Raw genomic sequence first — 19,814 nt, 5'->3', positions numbered from 1 at the left:
GCCAAGGAATCAATGTAATCAACATACACAGGGGGCATGTGAACCAATGGGGAAGAGAGGGTTATGGAAAGGCAGGCAGACAGATGGAATCAGTTTAGAATGGCATCAAGGTCAGCTTAGAACTGATAGATCAAAAAGCCTGTACCTGTGCTGTAATGCTCTATGTTCTATGATGGGTAATAAAACTAGATACAGATTATTGGATGATCTCAAGTTGCGCAAATGCACCTACCGCTGTGGGGCATAATCAATCTTAGTCCCAGTTTGCGATTCGAAAACAGAGTGCTGAAGATTAAGATGTATCTCATTCTTTGTTGCTTTGTTGGTGTCCAGAGAATAAATCTGCTCAGAAACTACGAGAATTTCCTCATCGGTAAAACCGACTTCGCTTCCTGCAAGTTAATAAAATTTATATCAACAACACCAGGAATTCTCCATGATTTGCAAACCCAGTCAGTATGAAGAAAAGAGGGAGTAAACTAGAGAACTCAAAAATGTGTGGCAATAGAGATTGAGTGAGACTCAAACAGGAAGGCGGCATGTATGGAATGCAACCTGTGTGACATGGAGATCAAATGCAAAGTCAGAAATTTGGTTCATGTGAGAATTCAAAACAGATGGAGAAGAGATGATCTTTTTAACTACCTTTTCTTGCCTCCAAATATGACAAGTTGTTTCCAGGCCTTTGTTTCCAGGCCAGGATAATGAGACATTCCACTATTTTATCTATGTAAGTTATTAACTATTTAACCTAGGCTAATACTGCTGTGCTGTGACTACAGTATGTCAAAATCTGTGGGATACATTGCAGTCCCAAACAACCATAATTGCAATAAGTGACTGAAGATAGTGCAACTTTGATTCAGAGTTGCAAGGCTACAGTCCAAGTTGCAGACATTATAGAGCACTGAGGGAATGGGGGCAATCATCTGATGAAAAGGGAAAAATAAAAGTCATGAGGATAAAGTAGCCAAAAGTATAAAACCAAATTGTAAGAATATTTACAAAGATATAAGAAGTTGCATAAAATAAATTAATTAGTTGGAACAGAGACATGAGAAATTATCACTGGAAATAAGGAAATCACCAAAGACATAACAAACATTTTTCATCTTTCTTCACAGTGGAAAACAAAAGTTGCACAACAAAACAAGGGGCAATAAAAAAGGTAAAAAGAGTTTGAAAATTATGATAATTCATTTGAGCCAAAATGTACTGAAGAAATTTAGGGTCTAAAATCCAATAAATCCCTATTATCTAGATCCGAGGATTTTAAAAGAGTTCACAATATTCCTTTTATTTTCAAGAAAGGAGGGAGATGGAAAATAGAGGCTACAGATCAGTTAGCCAAACTTCACTCATTGGGAAAATGATCAAAACTACAATCAAGCCTTAACAATAAACTGAGAAATATATAGTATGTTTAGAAAAACCATCTCTACCAAGCCACTCTTAGCCATGACAGTGCAGTTCCTACCCAGAATACATTCTATGCCTTTGCCACTCTCATGCTTATTTGTGATCCAAATGAGTAATATATTGGCACAGTTAGAGGATTGGCTAACTGACAGAAGACAAAGAGTTTGGATGTGGACGGGGGATCTTTGTCATTCAGCTAATGGAGCCACAGGGACCACAATTATTTATGAAAATTGAATGTATTATAAGCAAAGTTGCGAATGTTATAAAAATAGGTAGGAAGGGAAGAGGTGAGGATAACACAGAGTCTGAAGAGGGGAACATAGAACAGGTTAGGGTGAGTGGACAAAAATCTGGTAAATGGAATAAAATACATGAAAATGTGAGGTTATGCACTTTGGTAAGAAGAATAAAGGGGGAAGTGAAGGCCTAGTGGCTTTGTTGCAGGACTAATAAATCAGAGACCCAGGTCTGGGGGAACCAGGGGTGTGAGTTTGAAACTCATCATGGTGCATCAATAAAAGTCTAGAGTTAGAAGTCTAATCAGGTCCAATAAAAAATGAGCAAGGAAACCTCCTGTTGACTCCCATGTACTACCACCACACACACTCTCGCTGCCCCACCACACATTGAGAAATACCATCATGCTGTGTGGTACTTTTATTGTGCTATAAGACATTGAACAGATCCAGAATCCACAAAGCATGATGGACCATCAACAGCAGCCAAACTGTTCTCCAACATAATCTACAACCCCACAGCCTAGTATAACTTCCACTTTACTATCTCCATCAGGGGATGACAAATAACACAAAGAGCAACTGATCATCAGAGCTAAGCAGTTGTGCAACCAATTGATCACATCTAAGCTCTGAACAGTTAGTTGTGAATGAATGTGCACAATTGAACAACTCACTGGAAGAGGAGACTCCACAAACATCCCTATTGTCAACAAAGGGGGAGCCCAGCATATTAGTGCAAAGGCATTTGCAAAGGTCTTCAGCCAAATGTGGTGAGTGAATGATTCCAGATGCCAGTCTTCAGCCAATTTGAGTAATTCCCAGAGATGACAATGGCTAATTGCCTCGACAATTTTCTGGCTATCGTACTGAAGACCTGCAGTCCAGAACATGCTATGCCCCTAGCAAACCTGTTCCAGTACCACACATATCGTGTATGCAGAATGCACAAAAAACCCAATTAATTATTGTTCCATCAATCTACTATTGATCAACAGTAAAATGACAGAAGTAGACAAGAACAGTCCCACTTTCAGCAATAACCTACTCGCTGATGCTCAACTTGGGATCTACCTGGGCCACTCATAGAGCCTTGGTCCAAACATAGAAAAAGGAGCTAAACTTTAGAGGTGAGGTGAGATGAGAGTGATTTCCCTTGACATCAAGTCCACACTCGCTTGAGTACAGCATCAAGGAGTTCGAGCAAAACTGCAGTCAGTGAAACTCCCCATTGGCTGGAGTCAGAGCTGGCACAAAGGAAGATGGTTTAGGTTGTTGGAAGTTATTCATCTCAGCTTCAGGACACCTCTGCTGGAGTAGCACAAGGTAGTGTCTTAGGCCTAACCATTGTCAGCTACTTCATCAATGACTTTCTGTCCATCATTATATCAGAAATGGGATGCTCATTAATGACTGCAAAATCCTCAATACTATTATGTTAAAACACAGCAAGACCTAGAAAATATCCAGGCTTGAGCTGGAAAATGGCAAGGAACTTTCACACCACACAAATGGCAAGGAATTACCATCTCAAACAGTAGAGAGTCTTAACCCTCTCTCTTTAGCATTCAATAGCATTACCAGCAGCAGCACGGTGGCTCAGTGGTTAGCTCTGCTGCTTCACAGCGCCAAAGACCCATGTTCAATTCTAGGCTCGGGTGACTGTGTGGAGTTTGCATGTTCTCCCTGTGTCTATGTGGGTTCCTCTGGTTTCTCCTACAGTCCAAAGATGTATAAGTTAAGTGGATTGGCCAAGCTAAATTGCTCTAGTGTCCTGGGATGTGTGGATTAGCTGCGGGGAATGCAGGGTTAGATGGACAAGGTAATGGGCTAAGTCTGGGTGGGATGTTCTTGAGAGGGTCAGTGTGGACTTGTTGGGCCAAATGTTCTATTCTATAAGAATCCCCTCTATCAACATAAATACTGTAGCGACAAAAGCAGGTCAGAGGCTAGGAATCATGAAGCAAGTAACTCACCTCCTGACCACCCCCCCAAACCACACACCCCCACCCAAACCCCCTCCCCCCCCCCGCCCCCAATGCCTCTCCACCATCAACAAGGCACAGGTTAGGAATTTGATGGATAAATGCCTGGATGAGTCCAGTTCTAACAACAATCAAGAAGCTTGGCACCAACTAGGTCAAAATAATCCACTTGATAAACACCACACTAACAAAATACACGCACACCCAATAGTCGCGTTGTGTTCTAACTACATGATGTGTCTCCAAAGACAGCAAATTCCAAGCCATGACTACAACCACTTTGAAGGACAAAGACAGCAGATACGTTAGAACACTATCATTTTCACTTCCACTCAAGCCGCTTACCATCCTGACGTAGAAACATATTATTGTTCTGTTACTCACACAAGGTAAAAACGTTCGAGCTCCTGCCCTACTGGTGAACCCCTTTCCTAATGGTTAACCCCTTCCCTAATGGTCAACCCCATCCCCTCCAAACTAGTTTAATTCCTCCTGCCAGTATGTTAGACCCCTCTGTTCTTCTTATACTTCTACTCTTCACAAAAGATTAAGTCATAAATGATGTCGAACGTAGTATACTGGCATGGAGTAATGACTAATAATTGACTAATGGGCAGGAAACAGTAAGTGAGGATAAAGGATTCTTTTTCATGTTGGCAACCTTTAAACCAAGGTGTTCCATGGGGTTGATTGCTGCAACTGCAATGGTTTTCATTATATATTAATTACTTGGAGGATAGAAGCTAGCGTACTATAGTTAAATCTGTGGATGATACAAAATGGATAGAAATGCAGGTTACAACTGGGATACAAACAGTTTACAGGGAGATATTGATATGTTAGGTAAGTGGACAAAAAGTTGGCAAATAGAGTTTATAGAATGCGGGCAAATGTGAAGTTTTTTGCTTTGGAAAGGAATTCAAAAGATGCTTGTAGTTCCTAGACAGGGAGGTGAAGAAAGTATACAGAATGCTTGCCTTCATTAGCCTGACTTGTAGAACATAGGACCAAGGAAGACGTCTTAGAACTTTATAAAACTTTGGCTAGGGCACAGATGGAATGCTATTTATAGTTTAGGTCGCCACGCTATCAGAAGGAGTTGATTGCACTGGGGAGGCTTCAGAGAGATTCGTTGGAATGTTGCCTGGGATGAGAAGTCGGTTGTGACGAAAGATTGGATAGGCTAGATTTGTGTTCCTTGGAGCAGAGGAGACTGAGGGGGGAATCTGATTGAGGTGGACAAAATCATGAGAGGTGAGAATATTTTGCACATGGCAGATGTGTCTAAGGCCCATACAGCACATGTTTAAGGTGAAGAATAAGTCGTTTAGAGGACATCTAAGGAAACGTCTTCCCCTGTCTTCTTCTTGTGGTAGAAATATGGAATGTACTGCCCAAGACGGTAGAGGTAGCAGGTAATCTTGGAAAGTTCAGAAAATATTTGGATGAGCAACTAAAATGCCATAGCACAGTAGGTTATAGACCAAGTACAGGTAAATGGGACAGGCATACTATGGTGTTGGTCAGTCAACATAGACATGATGGACCAGAGGGTATGTCTTTGTAACAGTGCATTGCTTAAGTGGAAAAACAACTGCAGAAAGCTGCAACACAAAGCAACTTGAAGGTACTTCTGCATGAAACACAGAAAGCTAGCATACAGGGGCAGTGGGTAATCGGGAAGGCAAATGGAATGTTAGCTCTTATTTCAAGGGGGTTGAGTATAACAGTTAGGAAAATTTACTCTAATTGCATTAGGTGCTGGTGAGACCACAGCAATAAGCAGTTTTGGTCTATTTATTCAAGAAAAGATATTTCATTTACGGTTCACCATGATGATTCCTGGTATGGAAGGATTGTCTTAGGAGCAAATGCTAAGCAGATCGGGAACATAATCGTTGGAATTTAGAAGAATGAAAGGTGATTTTGTTGAAACTTTTAGGATTCTTAAGGCACTTGACAGGATAAATGCTGTTTTCCCTTCAGGGGAGAATCTTGGATCAGAGGACATAATCTCAAAATAAAAGGGGCATGAATTTAAAACTGAGATGAGGAGAAGGTTTTTTCTTGGAGGCTTAAGAGTCTTTGGAACTCCTTGCCTCAGAAAGTTGTGGGAATAGGGTCCTTGTGTATATTTATGTCTGGGAAAGACAGATTCTTAATCAATTAGGGAATCAAGTGTTAGTGAAAATCTTCTTAATGAAGCTCAGGGTAGTGTATGCTTTATTAACTGCTCTCAGGTTATCCTGCACCTTCAAGGAATTATGCACATATACACCTAGATCCTGCTTCTATGACCCCTTTAGAATTGTACCCTTTACATTATATTGTCTCTCTACATTGTTCCAACCTAAATGAATTATTTTACACTTCTCTGCATTGAACCTCATCTGCCACTTGTCTGCCATTGCACCAACCTATCTTTTTGAGGTTCTATATACTTCACAGTTCACAATGCTTCAGAGTTTTGGGAAAGAGACAGAGGGAAGTTTGAGGGAAACAAACAGGTGGGGCGGGGGGGGGGGGGGGGGGTGTAGGGAGGGAGGGGTCAGGTAGGGAGAGACAGAGTGAGAGAGAAAGAGGAAAAGAGAGACGCGAACATAATTAGTACAGTTCACTCTTACCCCCACACTGAGAAGAGTAGTCCTGGCAGCAATTGTGATATTGGCTGCACTTGGTATTGCAGTGACAGGGGTTGTTGGGATTATAAGCTTCACTGCACCTTCCCCTGCATGACAACCCCGCTGCAATGAGTAAAAACAGCAGGTTCAGTTGTGTCATGACCTCTGCAGACTTGTAAACTTTCTCACATTTGGGAGACTGACTACTCAAGACAGAAGTATATTAACACTGCAAACATTTGCAGGTACTTAATATAAGTGCAATTAGACAGCTTTTAAACATCGTACTGGATACAGGGATGTTAGAACGTGAGGAAACACCTGGTTAAAGAGGTCACAATAGGGAGAGAAAATTACAAACAGTAAGTGCAGAAGTAACTCAGCATACTTGGCAGCATCTCTGGAGAGAGAAACAGAGTTAGTGTTTAAAGTCCAACAACTCTTCTTGGGAACCAAACAGATCTGGAAGATAAACAATGTTAGAGAAAGCAGACTTTAAACATTCAACCAGAGAGAGAGAGAGAAAGGAAGAAATAGTGAGGAGAATGGGGGAAATAGCAAGAGTGAAAAGGGAGCCCAGACTGGTGGGCTGAAGGATTTGTTCCTGTGCTGTACTGTTCCATGTCCAAAAGAAAGATAATGCCTCTGATAAGGTATGGTTGAGAGAGACACCAAGTTTTAAAAAAAAGTCTGCTAATGCAATCAGTGTAGAATACCTAGAAAGATAGAGACTGGAACAGCAGGACAATGAAAGGGAGCGTGAATGCAGTCAGAGAGACTAAAAGAGAGACAGTGAATAGCAAATTTACTAGCATGGGAGTAGAAGAAAGAGAGAGAGCAAGACAGAAACAAATCCAGAGAGAGAGAGGGAGAGAGAGAGAGAGTAAATTTTATGTGGTCTTATTAATAGAGAGATTGAAGTCAGGAATTTAACTCAGGATCAAATAGGAAATTGCTAAGTCAAATTCAGCCTGTGATAGTGACCTGGAAGAGAAGTGTCATCACTGTTGTTCTACTGTTTTTGTACTTGAGCAGCTGAACATCCTGTTAGCTTTTCGAATGTCATTAGTTCTTTACTTACCATTACACAAGTTGTAATCGGTGCAACAGTCTCCATGGCGCACACATGCGCTATTGCATTGACACTTATAATTATGGTTTACATGATCCCCGCAGCGACCAACACATGAATCCTTGTTTCCTGTGAACAAGCGTAGAAATTAATGGAATGACTAAATCTGCCTTGTATGTCTGGTCTTCGGGTTGAAATGATCTATCAGTTTCCATCAGAAACTGATGGAGTGGATGGAAAGCCCATAAAGAGGGGGAGGGGTGCTGGGGAGGTTGGGAGGACGTGAGAGTTGGGCAGGGACACTAAGAAGTATATATACAGGAGCACAGGAACATATTATTTTGGTTTTAATGTTTTGCTTATAAGATGTGCATGTCATGAGCTAGGCTAGCTTTTATTGTCCATTCCCAGTTGCCTTGAGAAAGTGCTGTGGTGAGTTGCCACTTTGATCTGTTATCCATATGGTGGAGCTAGGAAGTTTGACTGAGTGACAGTGAAGGAACAGTGATATATTTCGTAGCAAGTATGGTGTGTTGCATGGAGGGGAATTTGCAGATGTGGTGTTCCCATGGTGCTCTGCTATCTTTGTTCTTGATGGTAGAAGCCACAAGTTTGGAAGGCACTGTTGAAGGGCCCTTGGTGAGTTGCTATAGTGCCTCTTGTAGATAATACACACTGTTGCCAATATGTATATGCATTGTGATGTTGAATGAAGTGGATGGAGTTCCAAATTATAGACTATTTTGTATGCCCCAATTTCGCTCAGTCATTTTTATTCGTTGTTAATTCAAAATCAGTTCAATCTATGACAAAATTAATTGTAACTGATTTGAAGCAGTAACCTTTCATAAGTACACAATCATAATGAAATAGAAAAAACTGGAATCAGCAATAAATCATGGAGTTATACAGCATGCAAAATGACGCCTCAGCTCAACTCATCCGTGCCAACCAGCTTTCCTAAACTGAACTAGTCCCATGTTTCTGCATTTAGCCCATAGTCCTCTAAACCTTCCTAATTCATGTACCTGTCCAAACATTTCTCAAATATTGCAATTCTATCTGCCTCTACCACTTCTTCTGTCAGCTCACACCACTGTGAAAAAAATGCCCCTCAGCTTCCTTTTGAATCTTTCTCCTCTTACCTTAAACACGAGATCTGCAGTTTTGGACTCCCCTACCCTGGGGAAATAAACCTTAGCTATTCACATTATCTACACCCCTCATGATTTTATAAACTTCTAAAAGGTCACCCTTCAATCTCCAGGGAAAAAAGTCATAGCACATCCAGTCCCTCCGATAGCTCAAACCTTCCAAACTTAGTAACACCTTTGTAAGTTTAATGACATCTTTCTTAAGCAAAGTTAATGGTATTCTAGACAGTACAGTTGATGGCAGCAAATTTAAAAGTATAATGATAGCTGAAATGAATGGACACAATTGTGGCAGATAGAGTTCAATGTAAGCAAGTGTGAGGTTATCTATTTTGGACCCAAAACGGATAGATCAGGGTATTTTCAAGAGAATATGAAATTAAATACAGTGGATATTCAGAGACTAGGTAGTTCAGACAGATAGATTTTTAAAATGGCATGAACATGTGCAGAAAATAATCAAGAAAACTACTGGAACATTGGCTTGTATGTTTTCATAGGACTGGAGTATAAGGATGCAGGAGTTATGTGCAGTCATGAAAAAACAATGGTTGCACCCCACTTGGGGTACTTTGAGCAGATCTGGAAACCACATCTCAAGGAGGATTTATTGGTCTTGGAGGTTAACAGCACGGTGGCTCAGTAGTCAGTACTGCTGCCTCATCGCACCAGGGACTTCAATTCCAGCCTAGGGCAACTGTCTGTTTGGAATTTGCACATTCTTCTGCGTGGGTTTCCTACCAAAGTCCAAAAATGTGGAGGTTAGGTCGATTGGCCATGTCAAATTGTCCGTAGTATCCAATGATATTTAGGCCAGGTGGATTAGCCAGAGAAAATGCAGGTTACAAGGATAGGGCAAGGGGGGTGGATCTGGGTGAGATGCTCTTCAGGGGGTTGGTGTTGACTTGATAGGCCAAATGGCCTGCATTAAAACTGTAGGGATTCTACGAGTGATAATTGGAAGCACTTCTGCACACAAAGTGGCACGGTGGCTCAGTGGTTAATACTGCTGCCTCACAGCACCAGGGACCTGGGTTTGATTCCACCCTCAGGTAAATGGAAAAGTCTTGGGGAAATTTGATGCACAGAGAAATCTGGGTGTTCAGGTCCATTATTCCCTGAAGGGGGACACACAGGTTAATAGATGGTCAAGAAGGCATAAGGCATGCTTTTCTTCATTGGACAGGTTATTGAATACAAGAGTTGGCAGGTCATGTTACAGTTGTATAAAACTTCGGTTCGGCCACATTTGGAAAACTGCGCATAGTTGTGGTCACTGCATTACCAGAAGGATGTGGATGTTTTGGAGAGGGTGCAGAGGAGGTTCACTAGGATGTTGCTAGGTATGGAGGGCACTAGCTATGAAGAGATTTTGAGTAGATTACAATTATTTTCATTATGACCTGACTGAGGTCTACAAAATCATAAGAGGTATAGATAGGATAGCAAAAGGCATTTTCCTAGAGTGGTGCACTCAATTACTGCGGGTCACAAGTTCAAGGTAAGGGAAGAAGTTTAGGGGAGACATGCATGGACTGTTCTTTATGCAGAGATGTTAGGGGCAGGAACGATAGCATAATTTAAGATGTATCTAGACAGATCCTTAGAAAATAGGCGACAGGTTTAGATAGAGGATTTAGATCGGCACAGGTTTGGAGGGCCGAAGGGCTTGTTCCTGTGCTGTAATTTTCTTTGCTATTTTTTTGTTTTAGCATGGAAACAGACCTTTCAGTCCAACTCATCCACGCCAACCAGATTCCTAGCCTAATCTCGTCTTTTGCCAGCACTTGGCCCCTATCCCTCTAAATGCTTACAATTCATATACTCATCCTGATGTCTTTTAAATGTTGTTCTTGGACCAGCCTCCAACATTTCCACTGATAGTTCATTCTGTATGCGTACCGCCCTCTGTGTTAAAAAGTTATCCTTTAGGTCCCTTCTAAATTTTTCCCATCTCACCCTAAATCTATGCCCTCAAGTTCTAGACTTGCCCACCCCAGGGAAGAGACTTTGTCTCCTTATCCTATCCATGATTTTATAAACCTCTCTAAGATCACCCCTCACACTCCAACGTTCCAGGGAAAACAGCCCCAGCCTATTCAGCCTCATTGTAGCTCAAATCCTCCAACCCTGGCAGCATTCTTGTAAATCTTTCCTGACCCATTTCAAATTTCACACCATCATTCTGATAGGAGGGAGACCAAAACTGCACGCAATATTCCAAAAAGTGGCCTAACCAATGTCTGTGCAGCTGCAGCATGACCTCTATATAGAGTTAGTGTGTTTTTCCAATGCCACATTTTTCAACTCTGGTCTCCAGCATCTGCAGTCCTCACTTCCTCCTAGTCCACAGGTCAACCATAATCTCATTGAATGGTATAGATTAGAATACATATAGTGTGGAAACAGGCCATTCAGCCCAACAAGTCAACACTGACCCTCCGAAGAGAAACCCACCCAGACCCATTTCCTTCTGACTAAAGCACCTAACACTATGGACAATTTAGAATGGCCAATACACCTGACCTGCACATCTTTGGACTGTGGGAGGAAACTGGAGCGCCCAGAGGAAACCCACGCAGACATGGGAGAATGTGCAAACTCTACACGGACAGTCAACCAAGGCTGGAATTGAACCTTCAGTGCCAATCACTGAGCCACCATGCCACCCATATACAAGCTCCAGGGGCTGAATGTTGTTCCTATGATGGCATCTACAATTTACTGTTTCTTCCCTAGAGCCTACATGAAATCACAAAACTTTGAGAAATGTAGAGTGTTGCATTTTGGTAAGGCAAATCAGAACAGAACTTTTGCAATTAATGGTACGGTCATAGAACACAACAGTACAGCACAGTACAGACCTTTGGTCCATGATATTGTGCTGGCCTTCTATCCTATTCTAAAATCAGATGAACCTCCATGCCCTGGGGACTGTTGCCGGAGAAAGAGACCTTGGGGTGCAAGTTCATAGATCCTTGAAGGTAGAATCGCAGGTGGACAGAATAATGAAGAAGGGTTAAGAGTGTGATGCTGGAAAAGCTCAGCTGGTCAGGCAGCATCCTGATGAAGAACTTATGCTCGAAACATCGATTCTCCTGCTCCTTGGATGCTGCCTGACCAGCTGTGCTTTTCCAGCACCACACTCTCAACTCTGATCTCCAGCATCTGCAGACTTCACTTTCTCCCAGAATAATGAAGGAGGCATTTGATACACGGCCCTTTACTGGTCAGTAGCTTGAGTATAGGAGTTGGGATGCCATGTTGCAACTGTACAGGACATTGGCTAGGCCATTTTTGGAATACTACATTCAATTTTGGTCTCTCTGCTACAGGAAAAATGTTAGAGACCAAAAATCTGCAGGTGCTGGAATCCAAAGTAGACAAGCAGGATGCTGGAAGAACACAGCAAGCCGGGCAGCATTAGAAGGTGAAAATATCGATTTTTCGGTACAATCCTTCTTCGGGTAATTTTTTAATGTCAAATATTAAACAGAAAAACCATTTGTTGAGCTTGTGAATTCTGCATTGGATATATAAGAGTTGATGTCCTCCACAAATTTGAGAAAGAGAAGCCTTGAGATGGTGAACAGATGAAGAGATAGAATGGAGGTGCTGATACATAGCAGAGAGGGTTGAATGGGGAATCTAGAGGGACAACTGTTTGTGGAGATTAACTCAGTGAGTCAGTTTCTCACTGCCAACCCAGTGAATGCCTTAATCACTGCCACACTGCTGTGACCTCTTTAGCCCTTCAGCTCTTTGACCACACCATGAAACAAATTTGCTATTACAGTCATGTGACCTTCCTGAGCTGCTGACTTTGCAACCATCTCATCCTCCATGGCCGACAAGTACATTTTAAACCTCAAACTTTGGACTTATCTTTGATGCTCCGCACTTACAAAAGCCTCAATGCCTCTACAAACAATTCTCCCTCCAGATTCTCCACTCAACCCTCTCTGCAGTGTGCCGGCACCTCCATTCCCTCTGCTCAGCCCCCAGCTCAAGGCCTCTCTTTCCCAAACTTGTAGAGGCCCTCTACGTCTTCTATATCAAATGCAGAATCCACAAACCTAACAAATGCTTTTTTTGTTTTGTATCTGACATTTTAAAAAATCACCTGAAGCTCCTTAGGCTGCCTGGTTTGCTGTGTTCTTCCGGCATCCTGCTTATCTACAGGAAAGATACTGTTAAACTTGAGAGTGCAGAAAAGATTTACAAGGATGTCCCTGGGATTGGAGGGTTTGAGCCAATAGGGACACACTAAATGGACTGGGGCTATTTTCCCAGGAGGATTGGGGGCTGAGGGGAGACCTCACAAAGGTTTATAAAAGCATGATGGGCATTGATATGGTGAATATCCCAGGGTAGGGGAGTGCAAAACTAGACGCCATAGGTTTAAGGTGAGAGGGAAAAGATATAACAGGTCCTAAGGGGCAATTATTTCACACAGACGGTGGTATGTGTATGTAACAAGCTGCCAGAGGAATCGTAGAATCCCTACATTATGGAAACAGGCCATTAGGCCCAACAAGTCCACACTGACCCTCTGAACAGTAACCCAGACCCATTCCCCTACTTTTACCCTTGACGGATGCACATAGCCTGCATACCCCTGAACTCTATAGGCAATTTAACACGGCCAATTCACCTAACCTGCACATCTTTGGATTGTTGGAGGAAACCAGAGCACATTAAGGAAACCCACATTGACACATGGAGAACGTGTAAACTCCACACAGACAGTTATCTGAGGTGGGTATTGAAGCCGGGTCCTTGATGCTGTGGCTGTACCGACTAGAGAAGGTACAAAATTTGACCTACTCTTGGGAAATAAGGCAGGGTAGGTGGCTGAGGTATCAGTGGGGGAGCACTTTGGGGCCAGTGACCATAATTCTATTAGATTTAAAATAGTGATGCTAAAGGAAGACTAGATCTAAAAGTTGAATTTTAAATTGTAGAAATGCCAATTTTGATGGTATAAGGCCATAACTTTCCAAAGCTGATTGGAGGCAGAAGTTCGCAGGTAAAGGGACAGCTGGAAAATGGGAAGCCTTCAGAAATGAAATAACGAGAATCCAGAAAAGGTATATTCCTGTTATGGTGAAAGGAAAGGCTGGTAGGTATAAGGAATGCTGGATGACTAAAGAAATTGAGGGTTTGGTTAAGAAAAAGAAGGAAGCATATGTCAGGTATATGTCAGTGAATCCTTAGAAGAGTATAAAGGCAGTAGGAGTATACTTAATAGGAAAATCAGGAGGGCAAAAAGGAGACAGGAGATAGCTTTGGCAAATAGAATTAAGGAGATTCCAAAGGGATTTTACAAATACATTAAGGACAAAAAGGTGTCTAGGGAGTGAATGGGGCCCCTCAAAGATCAGCAAGGTGGCCTTTGTGTGGAGCCGCAGAAAATGGGGGAGATACTAGACGATAATTTTGCATTAATATTTACTGTGGAAAAGGACATAGAAGATATAGAATGTAGGGAAATAGATGGTGACATCTTGAAAAATGTCCATATTACAGAGGAGGAAGTGCTGGATGTCTTGAAATGCATAAAGGTGGATAAATCCCCAAGACCTGATCAGGTGTACCCTAGAACTATGTGGGAAGCTTGGGAAGTGATTTCCAGGCCTCTTGCTGAGATATTTGTATCATTGATAGTCTCAGGTGAAGTGCCAGAAGACTGGAGGTTGGCTAACGTGGTGCCACTGTTTAAGAATGGTGGTGAGGTCAAGCCTGGGAACTTTCAATCAGTGAGCCTGACATCGGTGGTGGGCAAGTTGTTGGAAGGAATCCTGAGGGACAGGATGTACATATATTTGGAAAGGCAGGAATTATTAGGGATAGTCAACATGGCTTTGTGCATGGGAAATCATATCTCACAAACTTGGTTGAGTTTTTTGAGGAAGTAACAAAGAGGATTGATGAGGGCAGAGCAGCAGATGTGATCTATATGGATTTCAGTAAAGCATTCGACAAGGTTCCCCATGGGACACTGGTTAGCAAGGTTAGATCTCACGGAATACAGGGGGAACTGGCTCAAAGGTGATGGTGGAGGGTTGTTTTTCAGACTGGAGGCCTGTGACCAGTGGAGTGCCAAAGGATTGGTGCTGGGCCCTCTACTTTTCGTCATTTACATAAATGATTTGGATGTGAGCATTAGAGGTATAATAGTAAGTTTGCACATGACACCAAAATTGGAGATGTAGTTGACAGTGAAGGAGGTTAAAATCTTCTAGGAGAAAGTGAGGACTGCAGATGCTGGAGATCAGAGCTGAAAACGTGTTGCTGGAAAGCACAGCAGGTCAGGCAGCATCCAAGGAGCAGGAGAATTGACGTTTCGGACATGAGCCCTTCTTCAGGAATGAGGAAAGTGTGCCAAATAGGCTAAGATAAAAGGTAGGGAGGACGGACTTCGGGGAGGGGCGTTAGAAATGTGATAGGTGGAAGAAGGTTAGCGAGTCTGTTTGAGAACGTGGCTGAAGAGCTTCTGGGCAGAAGAGATGACCTGGGGTGTGCACTGAGAGAGGGACTCACTGAAATCCTTGTAGAGGGAGGAAGAGAGCTTCTTCAAGGAAGGCATCCTTGCAAGAGGATTCGCAGTAGGTTAAAATCTTCTAGGAGAAAGTGAGGACTGCAGATGCTGGAGATCAAAGCTGAAAATGTGTTGCTGGAAAAGTGTAGCAGGTCAGGCAGCATCAAGAGAATCAATGTATCGGTGCTGCCTCATGCTCCCACGAGGAGGTTGAACAGTTCATCCACTTTACCAACACCTGCCACTCTGACCTCAAATTTACCTGGACCATCTCAGACTCCTCCCTCCCCTTCCTAGACCTCTCCATTTCTATCTCGGGCGACAGAATCAACACGGACATTTACTATAAACCGACCGACTCCCACAGCTACCTTGACTACACCTCCTCCCACCCTGCTCCCCTGTAAAAACGCCATCCCATATTCCCAATTCCTTCGTCTCCGCTGCATCTGCTCCCAGGAGGACCAGTTCCAATACCGAACAACCCAGATGGCCTCCTTCTTCAAAGACCGCAAATTCCCCCCAGACGTGATCGATGATGCTCTCCACTGCAGCTCCTCTGCCCTTGAGCCCCGCCCCTCCAATTGCCACCAGGACAGAACCCCACTGGTCCTCACCTACCACTCCACCAACCTCCATATACATCGTATCATCCGTCGTCATTTCCGCCACCTCCAAATGGACCCCACCACCAGGGATATATTTCCCTCCCCTTCCCTAACAGCATTCTGAAAAGACCACTCCCTCCGTGACTCCCTCGTCAGGTCCACACCCCCCATCAACCCAACCTCCACTCCCGGCACCTTCCCCTGCAACCACAAGAAATGCAAAACTTGTGCCCCCACCTCCCCCCTTACTTCCCTCCAAGGCCCCAAGGGATCCTTCCATATCTGCCACAAATTCACCTGCACCTCCACACACATCATTTACTGCATCCGCTGTACTCGTTGTTGCCTCCTCGAAATTGGGGAGACAGGCGCCTACTTGCGGAATGTTTCAGAGAACACCTCTTGGACACCCGGACCAACCAACCCAACCCAACCACCCCGTGGCTCAACACTTCAACTCCCCCTCCCACTCCACCAAGGACATGCAAGTCCTTGGACTCCTCCATCGCCAGACCATAGCAACACGACGGCTGGAGGAAGAGTGCCTCATCTTCCACCTAGGAACCCTCCAATCATAAGGGATGAACTCAGATTTCTCCAGTTTCCTCATTTCCCTTCCCCCCACCTTGTCTCAGTCCCAACCCTCGAACTCAGCACCACCTTCCTAATCTGCAATCTTCTTCCTGACCTCTCAGTCCCCACCCCCACAGTGGACCCACACGCGCACATTCACACACATCTGCCAGGTCTCTCCGGCACCCTCACACAATATGTTCATGGGGTGAATTTGTATTTGCAGAATTATATTTTATTTTGCTCAAAACTGCATAAGTCCATGTAAGATTCTGTAAGCCCCACTTTAGGAATAGAATTAATTGAACATTGGTGCAGACTTTACCTTCACACATTTAATGCATTGACTGAGCTGAGATGACACCTATGAATAGTCATGATTTGGAGATGCCGGTGATGGATTGGAGTGTACAAAGTTAAAAATCACACAATATTAGGCTATAGTCCAACAGGTTTAATTGGAAGCACTAGCTTTCTGAGCACTGCTCCTTCATCAGGTGTTTGTCCAACCATCTGCTCCGAAAGCTTGTGCTTCCAATTAAACCTGTTGGAGTATAACCTGTTGTTGTGTGATTTTTTTAACCTTTGAATAGATAAGCTGACCCCACCTTGATAATGTAATTCTGGGATTTACATATTTAAAAACCCTAAACCACCATATCCATTCTAAAAGATGAAAGACTTAATCTAAATTTGTTTAAGAACTATAACCTGGTGTTATGTAATTTTTAACTAAAATTGTTTCATGACTCCATGACACTGCAACCCTTTTGCTGTAAGTTCTCTGCTGAATGGTCATGTTCCACAACCACCTGATGAAGATACAGTGCCTCGAAAGCTCGTTGTGTGATTTTTAACTTTGTACACTCCAGTCCAACACTGGCATCTCCAAATCATAGTCCAGGTCACAGCAAGGTTCAGTAATGGTGCAGAGCAAGATACTGGGCTTTGTTTGCTGAGCCATAAATCTGAAGAGGGAGATGGAGATGGAGATGGGGATGGAATAGGGATGGTCCTTGCTCACTCCACTCTTCCCTTTCCTCCACCTCCTCAGCTAAGGTCAGTCCTTTCCCCCTATAGCTCTGTCCTTTTTTAATGTTGTGCCTGGTTTGTGGACATGAGCATTGCAAACTTTTTGCATGACACAACGATGTGTAGGGGTTGGAATTAAATGCATACAAGTGAATGTGTTTCTCCCCGCCAAAAAAAAATCATGGTTTGCATGAACTGAGCAGTGTCAAGAGGCTTTTTACATAATCAGAAGTGATTTTTCACCTCAGTCCACCTTTCAGGGTACTATACAAACCAGTGATCTTGGCAGCAACATTTGTCCAATGACAAAAGGATGATTTTGCAATCGTATCCCAAGGATACAGTCAAACAGCACTGAGACAGGCTCCTTCGGCCAAAACTGGTCCATGCTAACCAGAATGTTAACCCCATTTCCCTGCACTTGGCCCACATCCTTATAATCCTTACCTATCCATGTATTTGTTCAAATGCCTTTTAAATGTTATTAATGTACCACCTTAACCACTTCTGCTGGCAGCTTATTCCATATGCATACCACCCTCTGTGTAAATAAAGTGGCCCTTCAAGTTACTTTTAATTCTTTCTCTTTTAACCTTAAACTGATGCCCGCTAATCCTTGATTCCCCAAACCTGAGAAAAAAGACTAAGTGCATTCATCCTATCAATGCCTCTCATGATCTTATACACTTTGATAAAATCCCCCTCAGTCTCCTATGCTCTAAAGAAAAATGTCCTAGCTTGTCCAACCTCTCCTCATAACTCAAACCCTTGAGTCCTGGCAACCCTTGTAAATTTCTTCCACACTCTTTCAGGTTTAAAAAACCATCAACCAAAACTGAACATAATACTCCAAGCACAGCCTCACCAATATCCTGTACAACTGCAACATAACTTCCCATACTATACTCAATGACCTGATGGCCAGTGTGCCCTTTTTCACTCCACTGTCTACCTGTGACTCTACTTTCAGAGAACCGTGAACTAGTCCCTCTGTTCCACATTATTTAAGGCCCTACCATTCACCATAAAACTCCTGTATTGACTTGACTTTCCAAAGTGCAAGACCTCATACTTATCTATATTAAGCTCCATTTGCCATTTCTTGGCTCACTTCTCCAGCTGATCAAGGTCCTGATGCAATTTCTGAGAACTTTCCTCACTGTTCACGATACAGCATGAATTAGTGTCATCTGCAAGCTTACTAATCATGCCTTGTACATTCTAATCCAAAACATTGATAGAGATAACAAACAGCAAAGGGCCCAGCACCGACCGCTGAGGCACTCCACAAGTTACAGGCCTCCAATCTAACAAACATCCTCACACTATTACCCTCTGCTTCCTGTGCATCCAATTTGCCAGCTCACAGGTTTGAATGTGTTCATGATAAGCTCTTTTACCCCAAAAACAATTGTTAAGGATCATTTTTAGATTGGATTTCACAACAAAGTTTGTGGAAACATGCTACCACCTATTTTTAAAAGAAAACAAAACTTAATAATTAATCTCTGATGATTGACCTGCAATTTTAAGGCAAGGGTGCTCTGAGCAACTTTAGATTGTAACTTGCACCTTATTCGGCTCAGGAGCCAAATAGCAGTGCTCTAAAATGAATTGTGAAAATGAGGAACTGAGGTCTCGTTCATAGATTGGCACATTGAGCACAAAAAGGGCAGGAATGCCAGAGTGTTAGTGTTGCACAGAGAAACAGATACTCACTTTCTTTGAGAATTCCAGAAGTAGCTGAATTCAGGAGAACAAACAGAATCACAAGAGGTAACATCATGATGAGTCTGGAGTGACCCACACATTACTTCCTATCCTCTGATATTGTTCTTTAGTTCACAGAATTGACAAATCACATTGCAGCTTTGTAGCACTGGACCATTGCCAGACTGGGATATATTCTGAGAACTCACATATCAATGCCTGGTGTAAAATTCCCAGAGGATAAGAAATAGGTCAGATCACATTTGTGCCTTTCCACCTTCCTCTCTCCCACCACCCACCCTTTTGTAGCCCAATCCTCCCCATTTCTGTCAGCATTTGCTGCCTCACCATCCTTTTCTTGTTGCCTTTCTCTCAAGTACTCAGTTTACCTTTGAGAGAACAGTGGCAAGCAAGAAAAAGTGAAGGAGCTATTAAACTGCAAATATCATTAAAAGGTCTTTTACCTGTACTTCATTGATTTGGGAAGCATTTGGGACTTGAGGTCTGGAAAGACAATGCAGGAATTCAAATATTTATCAAACATTCGGTGCTTTCTTGTACTGTACTGGTTTTGTCTGGCTTAAGTGTTATTTGCCACTTCCTAACCCATGCTTGGTTGTTGTCCATGCCTCACTTCAGTGCTGTTGTCCCACTATGCCAATACATTATAACTGAATCTATTTCCTCTGGACTCTCATACTCTTACTGTGGTTAAAGACTGTGGGATATAGTAAAGCAGTGTTACTTCTGCAAGCGTAATTGCTTATGCAAGGTAAATGAACTAACACCAGTGTATAATTGTTTCAGTCAAGAGCTGAATTAATAATTGCTTCTGCAAGGTAATGAACTAACACCAGCGT

The 19,814-nt window shown here is 42.8% G+C and overlaps 1 protein-coding gene across 1 annotated transcript in view; it reads right to left on the bottom strand.

Moving 5' to 3' along the window:
- The window catches only part of endou (endonuclease, polyU-specific), a 66,503-nt gene extending 47,473 nt beyond the window's left edge, over positions 1-19,030 (bottom strand). Inside the window, exons 1-5 of the mRNA XM_060846724.1 lie at positions 18,964-19,030; positions 7,346-7,465; positions 6,262-6,387; positions 4,060-4,074; positions 233-392 (exon numbers count right to left, since the gene is read on the bottom strand). Coding sequence (XP_060702707.1) covers positions 233-392; positions 4,060-4,074; positions 6,262-6,387; positions 7,346-7,465; positions 18,964-19,030 — 488 coding nt within the window. The remainder of the gene's footprint in view (positions 1-232; positions 393-4,059; positions 4,075-6,261; positions 6,388-7,345; positions 7,466-18,963) is intronic.
- Positions 19,031-19,814: the final 784 nt, after the last annotated feature.

This window comes from Hemiscyllium ocellatum, chromosome 29 (genome assembly GCF_020745735.1).
Source record: "Hemiscyllium ocellatum isolate sHemOce1 chromosome 29, sHemOce1.pat.X.cur, whole genome shotgun sequence".
Classification (NCBI taxonomy): domain Eukaryota; kingdom Metazoa; phylum Chordata; class Chondrichthyes; order Orectolobiformes; family Hemiscylliidae; genus Hemiscyllium; species Hemiscyllium ocellatum.
Note: the sequence above shows the minus strand (reverse complement) of the source record. Positions and strands in the feature narration are given on the sequence as shown.